Raw genomic sequence first — 13,745 nt, 5'->3', positions numbered from 1 at the left:
GGTATCGCTAACACCCTGAATAAATTCCAAATTCCTGTCACAAGAAGGTGGGAATAATTGGGGCTGTTGAACTAGTAGAGACAACAAACAGGAAACACATTAATATATCGTTCTTTATTTCGTTCTTGAATGTCGTTCTTTATTTCAACCAGAACAGGTGAGATGGATAAATAACCTGAAAGTCACCCACCCAAAACAAACAGCCAGATTCATCTGATGAGGGTAGTTGTTGAGCTGTGTGATGCTGCAACTATGTTGTGGACTGGTCAACAATTATCTTGGGTAGAACAGCCTCTTCTACGTCTTCCTCAAGCCAGCGGTATTGCCGATGCTGACGGACAACTTCAATGGTCTTTAGTTCGATAGATGAAGGCTTAATACCCAGGTCATCCAGGCCAGGCAGTCCTGGAAGATCGAGGTCACTTATGTGCATCTGCACACCACAGAGAAGTTGGATAAAAGGTCTGCTTCATCCCACACCACACACCACCAGTGAGTTGCATTGTCCAGGGTCTCATTTACCATATAATTGTGCTCCACCATGCACTATGCTCTTATCCAGAAAGGACCTTTATTAAGCTGAAGCTTGTTATCCCATCTGCTTTCATTTAGGAGTTAGGACAATCTATATATTACATACAGAGCTGCTTTCAAGGGGTGAGAAATGGTTGGGAGAGAGGGAGTTAAGAAATGAAAATGTTATAAAATAGAAGGCAGGAGGTCAAAGGAGAAATGGAAAGGATAAGGGAAAGGTTGTGTGGGAGGGTTCCTCAGGTGCAATGCCAATAATCAAAGCTTTAGTCTACACAAATTCAGGAGCAAAAATTGTGATGTCAGAGCCCTTGTTCAAAATGAATTGTTGACTTATAAATGCCTTACATTGAATTACTTTAAAATGCCTTAGAGAAGAAAGGTGTCAGAAGTTGCAAAGTGCTAATAAAGAACAAAGTGAGGCAGCGTCTGTACTTGGATTTTGAAGCAATTGAGCTTAGATATGCATTCTGCATGCATGGACATCGGACTGGCAGTTCGGCTTTTGCTGCATGTGGACGTCAGATCGGGGACGCTTCGACTACCACGTGCCAATCGACTTCCGGACATTTCATTCAATTGAACGATTGTATTTAATTTCTGTTTTATCTGTTGACGAAATAAATTGTTGTTTTATTGCACATTAAGATGTTTTTCTTCTGTAACATACAATGAGCATCATTACTTGACGGATACCGGTGGCTCTCAATGTTCATTATCACTAGCAGGGTAGCCGCCCAAAGGGCAATCTTGCTCCAAGCATGCAACACGTTCTTCTGATGAAAACCTATATTTGGGCAGTGTATAGGCAACTGACAGCTCTGTGTAAGCAAAAACAAACAAAAAAGACAACCAATCATGTTATGTGCATGAAGCAAAAACATACCGACTGCTTATAATTCAAAACACCTCAATGCACTGGAAAATGTGGGGACATGAACACTGTACTGTAAATGGTGGAGACTTGTAATACCCTCCCCAACCTGCAAGCAGCGTAACATGACACACATTTACATGGAGAATTTGCGTCCCCATCTAATAACCCCCCCCACCCCCACCCCACCAAGACCACCGACAAAGACAAAAACACCCCGGAACACTAATAGGGGCGGTGCTGATCGTTTTGTAGCAAGTCTGGATGTAATCGGCCCAAAACTGTAGGAGGAGCAGCGTGACAAACAAACAAACACTGGTCCGTGAATTATGGTAAGGATAAGGGAAGGAAGGGAGAAGGGATTGTAAATTTAACATTGTCTTTATTTACTTTTAATATTGTTCTTAATAAACGGGGACAGGAAAAATGCAGACATGATAGCTGAAGGGCCTTCCCATGCGCCAACGTTCCCTGCGTCTCCTTGAGTAACGTGGTTGAGAACAGGAAGAAATGGGGAGGGGAGAACAGGAAGAAATGGGGAGGGGAGAACAGGAAGAAATGGGGAGGGGAGAACGGGAAGAAATGGGGAGGGGAGGACGGAGTTGGGGTGAGGGAGTTCTACGAGGGAGATTGAGAGGTTGGGAATGGGGGGGAATTGAGGACTTGTGGTTGGAAGGGGGTTGAGTACTTGGGTTTGGGGAAGTTGAGGACTTGAAGAAGAAAGGGGAGGGGAGCAAAGTTTAGGTGTGGTGGTGGGGGGGCAGAGAAATGACAGAGATGGGAAGGGGGTTGAAGACTTTGGATTGCTTGTGTGTGTGGTTTTTTTGGGGGGTGGGGGGGATTTAGGGACTTGAAGTCACATTTTACATTATGCAGAATTTCCATGGTTCCCAGATTGTCCCGTTGGGTCTTTTGGGTTCTCTCGATATTTTAGGTCCTCAGGTTATTTGGATCCTTTGGGTGTTCGGGGTATTTTGGGATCCATTGGGTCTTCAGGGTCACAGAGGATAGAAAAGCATAGGATTTCAAGGAATTGCACTTTGAAAGAGGTTGGGCACAAGAAAGAGTTGAATATATATATATATATATATATATATATATATATATATATATATATATATATATATATATATATATATATATATATATATATATATATATATATATATTATTCAACGAAAAAATTTGGTATTTTTAATTTTTATTTAAAAAAGAATAACAATAATCATTTAAATGTGTTTTTCATTGAATTTAATGTTCCTGGCCAAACCTCCTGACTGGTGATCAGTGGGGCAGAAACAATGTGCTTGTGTGAAAGGCGACACTTGTTGCTGACAGGTCGTGAGGCAATTGCTGTGATGGGAATCGATCTGTAGGGGGTTTGATTCAGATATATATATATATATATATATATATATATATATATATATATATATATATATATATATATATATATATATATATATATATATATATATATATATATATATATATATATATATATATATATATATATATATATGACCTGTCGCAGGCCTGTTCCAATGATTGTATTTAAATAACAATAAATAAAAACCAGGTCTTGCCAAAAGGTGACCACGTGTGACTTCTTTAAGGTCACACTGAGGTGAACAGAGCTGCTATCCACCAGGAGCGACTCCTTGAGGAATATCTGCCTACGAGAGATTCCGATGAGAATCGTTCTAGAGTAACCATGAAAAATATGCGTTTGCCTCATAACGTCACCAAATGACTTCATAATGTCTCAAGCTTGACATATCTCGAAAGCACTCATCGAGGTGTTCAATTTGAGGTACTACACGATATGGTTCCTAAAACTTGAAAATTTGACCTTGGGGTCAAATATGTTTGACCTCAGGCGCTAACCATGAAGGTCAAGGCTAATCGCCACCAAAAACTAAGCAGCTGATCGCCAGACCATATACTACATTCCCATAAAGTTTGGAGATTATTCGATTAAAATTACTCAAAAAATAAGGGTTTCGTCGACCTCCATGATTTACCGCAAAGTGACCTTGACCTTTATGTGTGCTGAAGGGTATTGTAATAATACTACGATATGTGTACCCACAAGAGATTCCGATGAGAATTGTGCTCTACAGAGTGATATAAAGGTGAAAAATCCAATGATTACAGACAAACAAACAAAAAAACTTACCAAGTAACAGATGTTGCAAAAACTTCGTTTTGGCAAGATAATAAACACAAATATGAGTAAACTAGCCTTCTTGAAACCCTCACATTCAGTTAGAGCATTGAAAAATCTATATAAAAAAAAAGGTATACTTTAATGACCGTCAGATGTCAGGATCCTAAGATTCATGTACATTAAATGCTATCAGCTGAAAAAGCAGTCATATTTCCAGTTTCATTTTTAGATTTTCAGATGTTGTTTAATTTATCTGATATTCGTCATTGGAACTTGGTTTTTGAAAAGTTTATTTCAACAGAAAGAGTGAACTTTCCTTTCCAGAACATGTTACAGTTTGGAAATCAATCAAAAAATTGGCTGAGTGGCATGTGATAGAGTGAAATTTATCCTAGTTTCACTTTGAATGCCTATTCAGGGATGAAAAAATAAAAGTGCCTGTGCTATTCTGTGAAGTGTGCTGAAAGTGGCTGAGATAAGGCTCATTTTACCAACAATAATCATATCATCTAATTTTACAAACATTATAGACATATTTGATTAAATACCGCTCACTGACCACGCGTTTCAAAATTTCAAATTTGTCCACCATTACGCGACAATCAATATTATACACAATACTATTTTACCTGAATCATTGAATTTGAAATCTCTTACGCCAAATTATACATTTCTGTCATGACCAATTTGCAGGAAAACTACAGGTTTGCCTCAATCTCCCTCAACAGTTAAAGGGAGATTTTTTTCTTGTCCGCTATTACGCAACGATTATGGAATTCTGGAATTATTGCTGAAATATTGAGGTGAGTGAATGTTTTAAGTATTTGGACATTAAAATAGATAAAATAGATGAATCAGACTGACTTCACAAGTCTATGAGCAATAATGCTCAAATATTTATCTGACAACCATTTGGAGGGAAGAAAATTTAATTTTTTATTCATGTCCATCAAGAAATATGAAAATTTGCCAAAATTTGATACTATCGTGTCGCAACATCCTGGCCTAACAAGTGAAACGGATTGTCATAGTAAGTGTCCATGATATTTAAATGTTCATCAGTCTGGTTCCTTTCCTGAGTTGTGTTTGTCTGAATTGATAAACTGTTTTTTACCTTGTGTTCCATATATGCTCCAGTTTATGGAATAGTTAATGATTTGATAATTTCATGAAGTTCATTTTTGATAATTTTTAGTCAGTTTTAGAACGAAGTGGCGCCTACTTAGCTGCGACAGTCCATATATATATATATATATATATATATATATATATATATATATATATATATATATATATATATATATATATCATAATCATAATCATAATGAGACACACCTCCTGACTATTATTGTGAGTATCGCCGCAGATTATATCTCACACGGTAAAACCGCATAATCCGCAAAAAAAAAAAAATGGAAACACCAATGTTGTCACTTAATCGGGCATTGGGCCATCACATGCGACCAGTATGGCCTGCATGCTCTGTAGTATAGAATCCACCAGACTGGCATTCTGCAGGAGGAACGTGGCATCATTCTTCCATGAGAAAGTCTCAACTAATCCACACCTGTTTGATGGAGGTGGAAAACACTGTCAGGCATCATTCCAGAATATCCCATAAATGCTCGATTGGGTTCAGATCTGGTGACTGAGAAGGCCATGACATATGTATACCATCAGTGTCATGCGATTCAAACCATTGGGAGACCACATGTGCTCTGTGGATGTCGGTATTGGTTGGGGGGGGGGGAGGGGGGTGTCTCCTCTTGCAGTCATGTAGCCATAATTATAGACAACAAGGCCTATGCAGCATTTTTATACACAACTCCAAGCATGCTGGGATGTTATTTGCTTAATTAACACATGGGCAAAGCTGTGTGGAAGTTGTTGCTTGGTATCTATCCCTCCTTCACCCAGGTGTTTCCTTTTTTTGTCCACCATCTGTATATATGGTGTAAGATTGGAGCAGTTGGGATTAACATTTATAAAAAGAAGAAAGGCACATCCAACCTAAAAAAAGTAACTAGATCTACTCTGATAATTTAAATAACAAAGAAGAGCAGACCCGGTCTCGAGCGACGTTTCACACACTCCCAGTGAGCTTCTTCAGGCCAATAGAAAACAAATTTCCCTTTCAAACAAGAGAAACTGGATGGAAAGACTTTTCTTGCACACACCAGAGCAAACATACATAATGACAATAAAGAAACAAAAGGAAAAAGAAAAGAAAAAGAGCTCGCATGATCATTAAACATAAAACACATGAGAAAACAGGAAATTAAACACAAAGGGAAATTCCATCCATTTGATATTGGACATGGCACAGTGCCAGCATTGCTCTTTGGATATTTGTCTGAACCATCGCCAAACCAGACGAACTCAGAGGAGAAAAATCTGTCCTTGGATGGTTCATCCATTTAAGTGATTTCATGCAGTCCGTTATATTCATCAATGAAGGTGAGCCAATTAAAATGTAGCAGACAACACGCTATATGAGCCTCAGTTTTTGTGCTGTGTTCTGAAAACGAAGCAATCAGCATAATACCGAAGAAAGCAAAATACAACATAATCATTGTGGCCAATTTCATTTTGAAAAATTCCCATAAGGCTGTTTTGTTTTATATTTGATGCAAAGTGGAGACTCATGGAGGAGCAACCAACAGACGAGGTTTTTGAGTGACAAAAAAAATGGCAGAAAGAAAGGAATGAGCAGACATTCGACAAATGTCCAAACATGACCTGTAAGAAAAGGCAAGGTGTGGTGAAAGATAGCAGAACCCCCCCCCCCAAAAAAAAAAAATCATCAATAGATACTGGCATAACCCGCGCTCTGCGCGACATGTTGGCGTGAGTGTGTTTGAGAAAGGAACTGATGCAGAGTATCAGTAGTAATTTTACTTTAATGCAGTAAGTAGAATACGATTTCACTGTTTCAGAACCATTTTATTTACTTTTTTTGTATCATGTACCTCATATGGTCTTTGAGATAATGTAAGCCGAATATCACGTTACTCGAGCGCAGAACAAAGTCGAAGATAGCACGACACGAAACCACAAACTCGGAAATAATATATAAGATGGGTGTGGAGGGGAGAAGAGGATGTTGCCATCCATAAAGCCATTCTCTCTGTTCTGCGTAACTAAATAAGATGGAAAATAAGATCCTTGGGATTGGGCATCGATGATGACTCATTCTCCTTCCCAATAAACAGAAGACCAACAAAGAACCCAAAGAAGTGAAGAGGAAAGGTGGCATCATCAGGAGGAACCTGGATGGGATTCTGTTTTCTGCTACTACTCCACAACCCTCAAACCCATCCAGGTGCAGCCAAGTGGGCCTTATATTACAGGAAATTTTCTGCAAGAATTCATTTCTCCTTAGAAAGATAGATAACGCAAGGGAGGTACAGAGAGGAAAAGAGATGAAAGAGAAGGGGGGAAAAAAAAGCAAGAATTAGAATGAATCAAGAGAAATGTGAAAAAGTAGAAAGAAATGTGAAAGCAACAAAGAACAAAGATGTTAGGAAGAACCTGGACAGATAGATTTCAGCGGTTAATCCCCAACGCAGCAACATGTACAAGGACCCAGAGGTCCATGTTAAAACTAATTTGACCTCTTGTTCGCTATTCCAAAGAGCCTTCCTTATTGATCCCTGTCCTGTCAAGGTCTTTTTTTAATCTTCCTGCTCTTTTGTCATTGTCTCATGTGTCAAAGCATATCTTCTGATACTTGTTTTTGTAATTTTTTGTTGTTTTTTTTTGCAGTCATTGGAGCTGTGTTTATTTCTGTTTCGTTTTCCTGTGTAGTATCCATAATTACCACAAAGGTGGAATGACTGTTTTCACCCCTATCTGTTTGTTTGTTTGTTTGTCTCTGTATGCAGGATATCTCAAAGTTGTGTATGGATCCAGATGAAATTTGGTGGGCAGGTTGGGTGTGACAAGGATGAATAAATTTGATTTTGGTGAAGATCCAGATCAGGATCCGACTACTAGAATTTTTAAAGCCATTCTTCACCATTGAGAGATAGGGCCAAAAACGATACACAGCAAGATATCTCATAAAGATGTGGACGGATTCGGATAAAACTTGGTGGACACAATGGGTGTGTGACAAGGAAGAAATTCCGGGTTTTGATTTCACTTCCGTTTCCGGATTTTGGGGCGACAGCTGTTTCTCCAGGGATCTCTGCCGACTTTCTCAAAGTTGTTTCCGGTCATTATTTGTCACGTTTTAACTGTTTATTTTCATACCTACACGCTTACTATGTGTTCCTAGTTCGGTTTTGTTTCAAAAATTGTGATATTTTGTGAGTTTTCATCGATCTTGTCTTATCGTCCTTCCCCCTGTTGGTGTGCAATCGTTTTTATTTGTATTTTCTCCCTATTACCATCAGTTCCTATTTTCCCCACTTTTCCCACCCTCATCTATCCCTCTCAACTGCACCTTCTGTTTCTTGTATTAAAATTCAAAAAACAAAATCACAAAGAAACAAAATCCCTTTCTCCCTCCATACCCACGAGTACCATCCTTCTTCCTCTTCTGCTTCTTCTTCTTCTTCCTACCGTCACACCATCTTCCTTCCATTTGAGCTGATCCACTCTCACCATTGTCTTCACAACTTCTTCCTACTACCCTCCACTCCCTAATCTTCAAAAATCCATCAAAAAAAAAAATTCCTTGTATCCTTTCTTACTATACACCTCCCCAAACCACGTGTGTGTCTGTCTCTCACTTTTCATCGACCCATCAGTTTCACTCTGCGTTTACCGATCCAAATTCACCATACACCTCCACAATTATACTTCAAACTTTCTTTTCCGAATCTTCTGCAATCCTTTTTCAAAAATAATAATAATAATAATAATAATAATAAAAAATTTCACTTTTAACTGAACATCTCCAGTAACCACGTGTTTGTTGGAATTTTTTTCTACCCACTGTGTTTGCCGATCCAAATTCACCATTCACCTCATGATTTTTTCTACAACGTTTCCTTTACCAAATCTTATACAATCTTTATCAAAAAATAAAAATAAAAAATAATAATAATAATAATAATAATAATAATAATAATAATAATAATAATAAAAAAAATGGTCTCTTATAATACTTCAACTTCCTCTTTCACACGTGTGGTTCTCATGACTGGATCATAATTCACTACTCTTCTTCTATTTCAACAGACTGCTCTCAATTCGACCTTTCCTTCATACCTTGCCTAAAAAAAATCCAACTGTTACAACGTTTCTTCTCTCCATTCTCTTAATTCGCCTTTATTGCATCCTTCAAGAAATATCTTGAATCGCATTTCTGACCAACAAATTAAAAAAAAACCCAGCTTGCTGTGCTTGTTCGCTTTCCATAAACCATTCTTTTTTTCCAACTTCAATGCCAATTCACCCCTCTCACCCTTCCCTCTCAAAGCAACCATCACACTCTTCTCCCTCCGAGCTCTCCTCACACATTTCTCAAAAACTCCCTCCTCACCTCTCCCCACTCACCCTTGTCCCTCCAATCACCCCCTCACTCCCCCTTCTCAATGTTGCCCCCCCTCCCCCACATCCACAAAGCTGCCTCCTTCCCCTTCCCCCTCTCCATCTCATCACTCCACCTCCTCAAATGCCCTCCTCCCCCTCTCATTACTCCCCACTGTACCTCAACTCAGCATCACAGAGTCTTTTCTCTTCCTCACCCGGCCCCCTCCCCAAGCTCTTCTACAATCCCCCACACTCTTTCAACTACTCTCCTTACCTACCCCCTTCTCCCTCATCCTACCCTCCCCCTCCCCTCCCCTGCACCCAAAGCCTCCTCCCCTCCCTCTTCCTTAACAGTGTGGACCTCAAACCTGACAGATCTTTCCATTCAGGTTGCTACTGACAAATCAGACATAATCTGCTTAACCTCATATGAGTAATTTTTTTTTCGTGTGTATTGAGAGAAATGAGAACAACATAAAATGATGATGTGTACCGTGATACATGGTACATGTTTACCTTATAGACAATGCCAGTCTGCTCAGAACTATCGTCAGTGATAAAAAAAAATAGGTATGTCGTGCTTCGCACAATACTTGCAACTTCCAAATAAACAATAGTTGCCATGGAAACAGCAATTTGGTAATTTGGAAAATTTTACTTATCGAGTGTTTTCCATGATTGAATGTTGTGCAGAACAAATTTGATTGAATGTCGACACTGAAGGACAAAATCATGCCCCAATCAAGTTGGTCGATTTGGTATTCTCATCTCAGCACTTACCTCATGATTCTGCCCATCCAGTTTATACTGTATGGATTTGTCCATCGTCTCCTAATGTCTCTGCAATCCATACACAAGTACTCAGATGTCTCCTAATGTCCCTGTGGTATCTGTAGAAGCTCCTCCATGAGCCTCAGGGGGAAAATATTGGAAAATAAAAACTATGTTCAGCAGATGGCATGATATAATACAGATAATCAAGCTTGCAGGAGAATAACTAATGTTTGGTAACTGCAATGGAAGTGAAAAGGTTTCCTGCAAAGAAAGTCAAGGCAATGAAGCTGGCAAGAGAGCATTCATGGACTCACCCTGTTTACTTTGTCCCGTGTCGCCCAGCGGTGCACAGTGAACTTCTCAAAGAACAGTGCCCACAGGCTGAAAGGCAAAGCAATACCAGATGCCACTTAGCAAATAGGAAGTTATGCCATGAAAGATTAATTAGCTCAAATTAAGCTTGCAATCTACATCCACGACCTTTTGTCTGGTGCTTTAAAAACAAGGATGTCAACAAGTCCCACAAGTGGCTGCTGCATAGAAATTAAACAACAAACAGGCGATGATGCAGACGATAAACATATAGCATTTGAACAAGACATCTCAGGACTGCAAGGGTTACTTAGGACTGTATGTAATGCCTCTGGATTTCAGGTTGTCCGTCCATCTGATATGTTTTTTTTTTAACCACTATAACTTGTGAACAAAACTTTTCAAGGTATTTCCACCAAACTATGCCTGGTGTTGGCTTAATGGTTAGAGTGGTGGGCTTGGGATCCAAGGGTCCTGAGTTCAAATCCCGCTCAGCTGTTGGATTAATACCAAGTGGGGTTAACTGCCTGTCATCCTTCCGAGGTTGGCAAAATGAGTGCCAGCATGCTGGTATATTGTGTTGGCGTAGCGACCCATCCAGGATTGTGCCCAATAGCCAAGGAGACTGCTTAAACAGCACCAATGCTCTGCACAGAGTATGGTCCCCATCTCCTCTCCACCAAACTTGATAAGTATGGACTGTCCTAAAAAGATGAACCAATTATAGTTTGGGTTTAAAAACAAACAAACAAAAAAAAAGCAAAGGTCAAATGGCATGTGCCCGTTAATTGAAAAATATTTTGTCACCGCAATAACTTGCAAACCACTAAAGGGATTTTAACCAAACCTGGCACAAGTATGGATTGTAAAACAATGATGAATCGATTAAATCACATGTCCTTTGAAAATAATTTTGCAAACCATCTCACATTGGAAGCATCTGATGATGTCTCTTCTATTTATCTCTTCCTTTTTTTAACTCTCATGTTCCTCATTTCATGTGACCTACAATTTGTTTTACATGGCATTTGAGATCAAATGTATCAGTGGGTTGACCTCAAACACAGGCGTTAAGCATATTCATTGATGCATTCGTGTCAATTTCTATGTTATAGTTGATTTTTAAGATGGTGTTTTGTGGTTACAACACCAGTTATTAAACTTGGTAGGTAGGGACAAGGGACCATTCCGAGGGCAACGCAGGACCTTTGGCCTGACATGCTGGAGGAAATAGGGCATGTCTTATATTTGTGAAACAAGCAAATTGCAACAAGAAAACAAAAGCAAGCAAATAAACAAAGGGTTTCCAATGTCAACACAAAGCTGTTTCATCAAGTGCCTCATGGTAACACGGTGGTGTCTTTACCACCCGACATAAAAGTAAATTAACGAAACGAATGAATAAATGAATGAATAAATAAATGCATTACAGCAAGGCAGGAGCCTGTCATAAAGCAGATACTCACTTGTACAAGGGTGTGGGTAAATGGTAAGGGACGAACTGTCGATGAGCCACCGAGTACACAAACTTGACTATTTCATACAGCGAATATCTGTTGGACCTGAATCAGAAATCACCGATGAGAACACTTTTCAACACCAACAAGAATCATCAACATGATGCTAAATTATTAAAATGTTCCTATATTTTAACAGTTCAAGCAACAACAAAAAACATCAAATTGACTTTGCTCTGATTAAATGCACAATTAAATTACAACAACAATCGGTGCAGCGCATAGTCTCACCTTGCACACTCATTCGGAAAAAACAAACATATTTACCTGAACACGCTTTGATTAAGACCTCGTGCTATTATGGCCCATTTTATACCTGCATCATCCATACACCAAATTATTTCACATACATTGCCATTATCCGTAGCTTTATTGATTGTTAGGATATTTTAATGACCACTTTTGGGCACATTAAGGCTAAAATGAGTCAATGAAGATGAATATGAAAACATTTTCAAACAAGAACAGCACTCGAGAAGAGCACATACATCCGCTCAGCTGAACAACCTCTATCTTTGAGTTCTTCCCGACATCTTTGTTCTTTGCTATTTTTCACACTTGCTTCTAAAAAAAACAATTTTCACAAATGTCTTTATTCATTCTTATTCTTGATTTTTCTTCTCCTTCATCTCTTTTACTCTCTCTCCCTCTCATTTTCTATCTCTCTAAGGAGAAGTGAATACTTTCAGAAATTTTTCTGCAAGGTTCACTTGGCTGGGCCTGGATGTGTTTGAGGGTTGTGGAGTAGTGGCTGAAACCCGAATCCTATCCAGGCTCCTCCTGATGACTCCATCTTCTGCCCTTTGCTAATTCGGGTACCTTCTGGGTCTTCCGTTTGATTACGTTTTGTAGCCCAATGATAGGCCAGATTGTGGTGGAGCCTTAACCAAATTGAATCAACTTGTTCTTGTCCCCAACCCCAATCATCCACCATGTTTTGGCATAATCCATCCACAAACTTTTGAGATATCATGTTATTATATATATATATATATATATATATATATATATATATATATATATATATATATATATATATATATATATATATATATATATATATATATATATATGCAATATGGTTTAAGACCAGCTCACTCCACGTTGGACATGCTGCTTCTACTCACCCAACAATGGATTGAGGCCCTCAATGTCAGACATGAGTTCAGGCAGTCTCTCTGGATGTATATCATGCTTTTGAAACAGTCTGGCATCCTGCCTTGTTCTCCAAACTGTCTGCCTATGGCATCCAAGGCCAACTCCACACATGGCTTACTGACTTGCTCCACTCTCATAGCCAAAGTGTGGCACTCAACAGAATCCTTTCATCTCCTCTTCCTGTCAAGGTTGGAGTGCCCACGGGTGGATCCAGGGAGGGGGGCGTCCTCCCTAAACCCCTCCCCTCCCATCGAAAGAAATTGTTTTTGTCACATGTAATGAGGTGTATATAAATAAAACCAAAGATGCGGTCTGGGAATGTGGGAAGGGAAACTGTCTCATGCAGTGAATTTTTCCAACATTTTCCATTGGAGAGACTAAATATATAATAAGGTTGGTAAGCCTACCTAATATTGTATAGCATCTCAAACATTTTAAACGTAAAATCTGCAGCGATTACATTCAAGAAAATGCTTTAAGTGTTTAATTATGTTTACGTTTTTGAAGTGTACAAATACATTATTCCAAAAATCAGGGTCTGTTAGGTTCTAAACATTGTCTAAAAAGATGGCTATAAATTTGGTATTTTTCGTTATAGTTACTGTGTTATTGTCATTTTAAGTTTTCCAATTGAACAACAACAACAGCAACAGCAACAACAGAACGATGTAGTACTTCAAAAAGTATGAATATTCAAAGCAGTATTCACAGTTGTTGTTTTTTTCTTCAAAAAAGATGGAATTAAAAGGACAATGATGTGCATGCAGAAAAAAATGTAAAATTGTTAAACTGCTATCATTTGATTTTGTAACTCCTCCAACTGGTAAAGCCTTTTCAGTGTGTTGGAATTTTAAAATTATGATTACGAGTATAGTCGTGCTGCTACCTTTTGTTGGTTTGATCCTTTTTGCATCATGATTGTGAACTA

The 13,745-nt window shown here is 38.8% G+C and overlaps 1 protein-coding gene across 2 annotated transcripts in view; it reads right to left on the bottom strand.

Moving 5' to 3' along the window:
* Window positions 1-95: 95 nt before the first annotated feature.
* Window positions 96-13,745, bottom strand: part of NDUFA9 (NADH:ubiquinone oxidoreductase subunit A9) — a 46,348-nt gene continuing 32,698 nt past the window's right edge. Inside the window, exons 9-11 of one of the 2 annotated variants that reach the window (XM_085893788.1) lie at window positions 11,609-11,704; window positions 10,145-10,211; window positions 96-433 (exon numbers count right to left, since the gene is read on the bottom strand). In XM_085893788.1, coding sequence (XP_085749914.1) covers window positions 251-433; window positions 10,145-10,211; window positions 11,609-11,704 — 346 coding nt within the window. In that variant the 3' untranslated portion in view covers window positions 96-250. Of the gene's footprint in view, window positions 434-6,928; window positions 6,953-10,144; window positions 10,212-11,608; window positions 11,705-13,745 lie in introns of those variants that run through there. The other variant, XM_085893792.1, reaches the window with a different exon arrangement.

This window comes from Eptatretus burgeri, chromosome 1, assembly GCF_056783735.1.
Source record: "Eptatretus burgeri isolate ZD-2024b chromosome 1, Ebu_testis_v1, whole genome shotgun sequence".
Taxonomy (NCBI): Eukaryota; Metazoa; Chordata; class Myxini; order Myxiniformes; family Myxinidae; genus Eptatretus; species Eptatretus burgeri.
The sequence above is the reverse complement of the archived record's forward strand: the minus strand, read 5'-3'. Positions and strand labels throughout refer to the sequence as shown.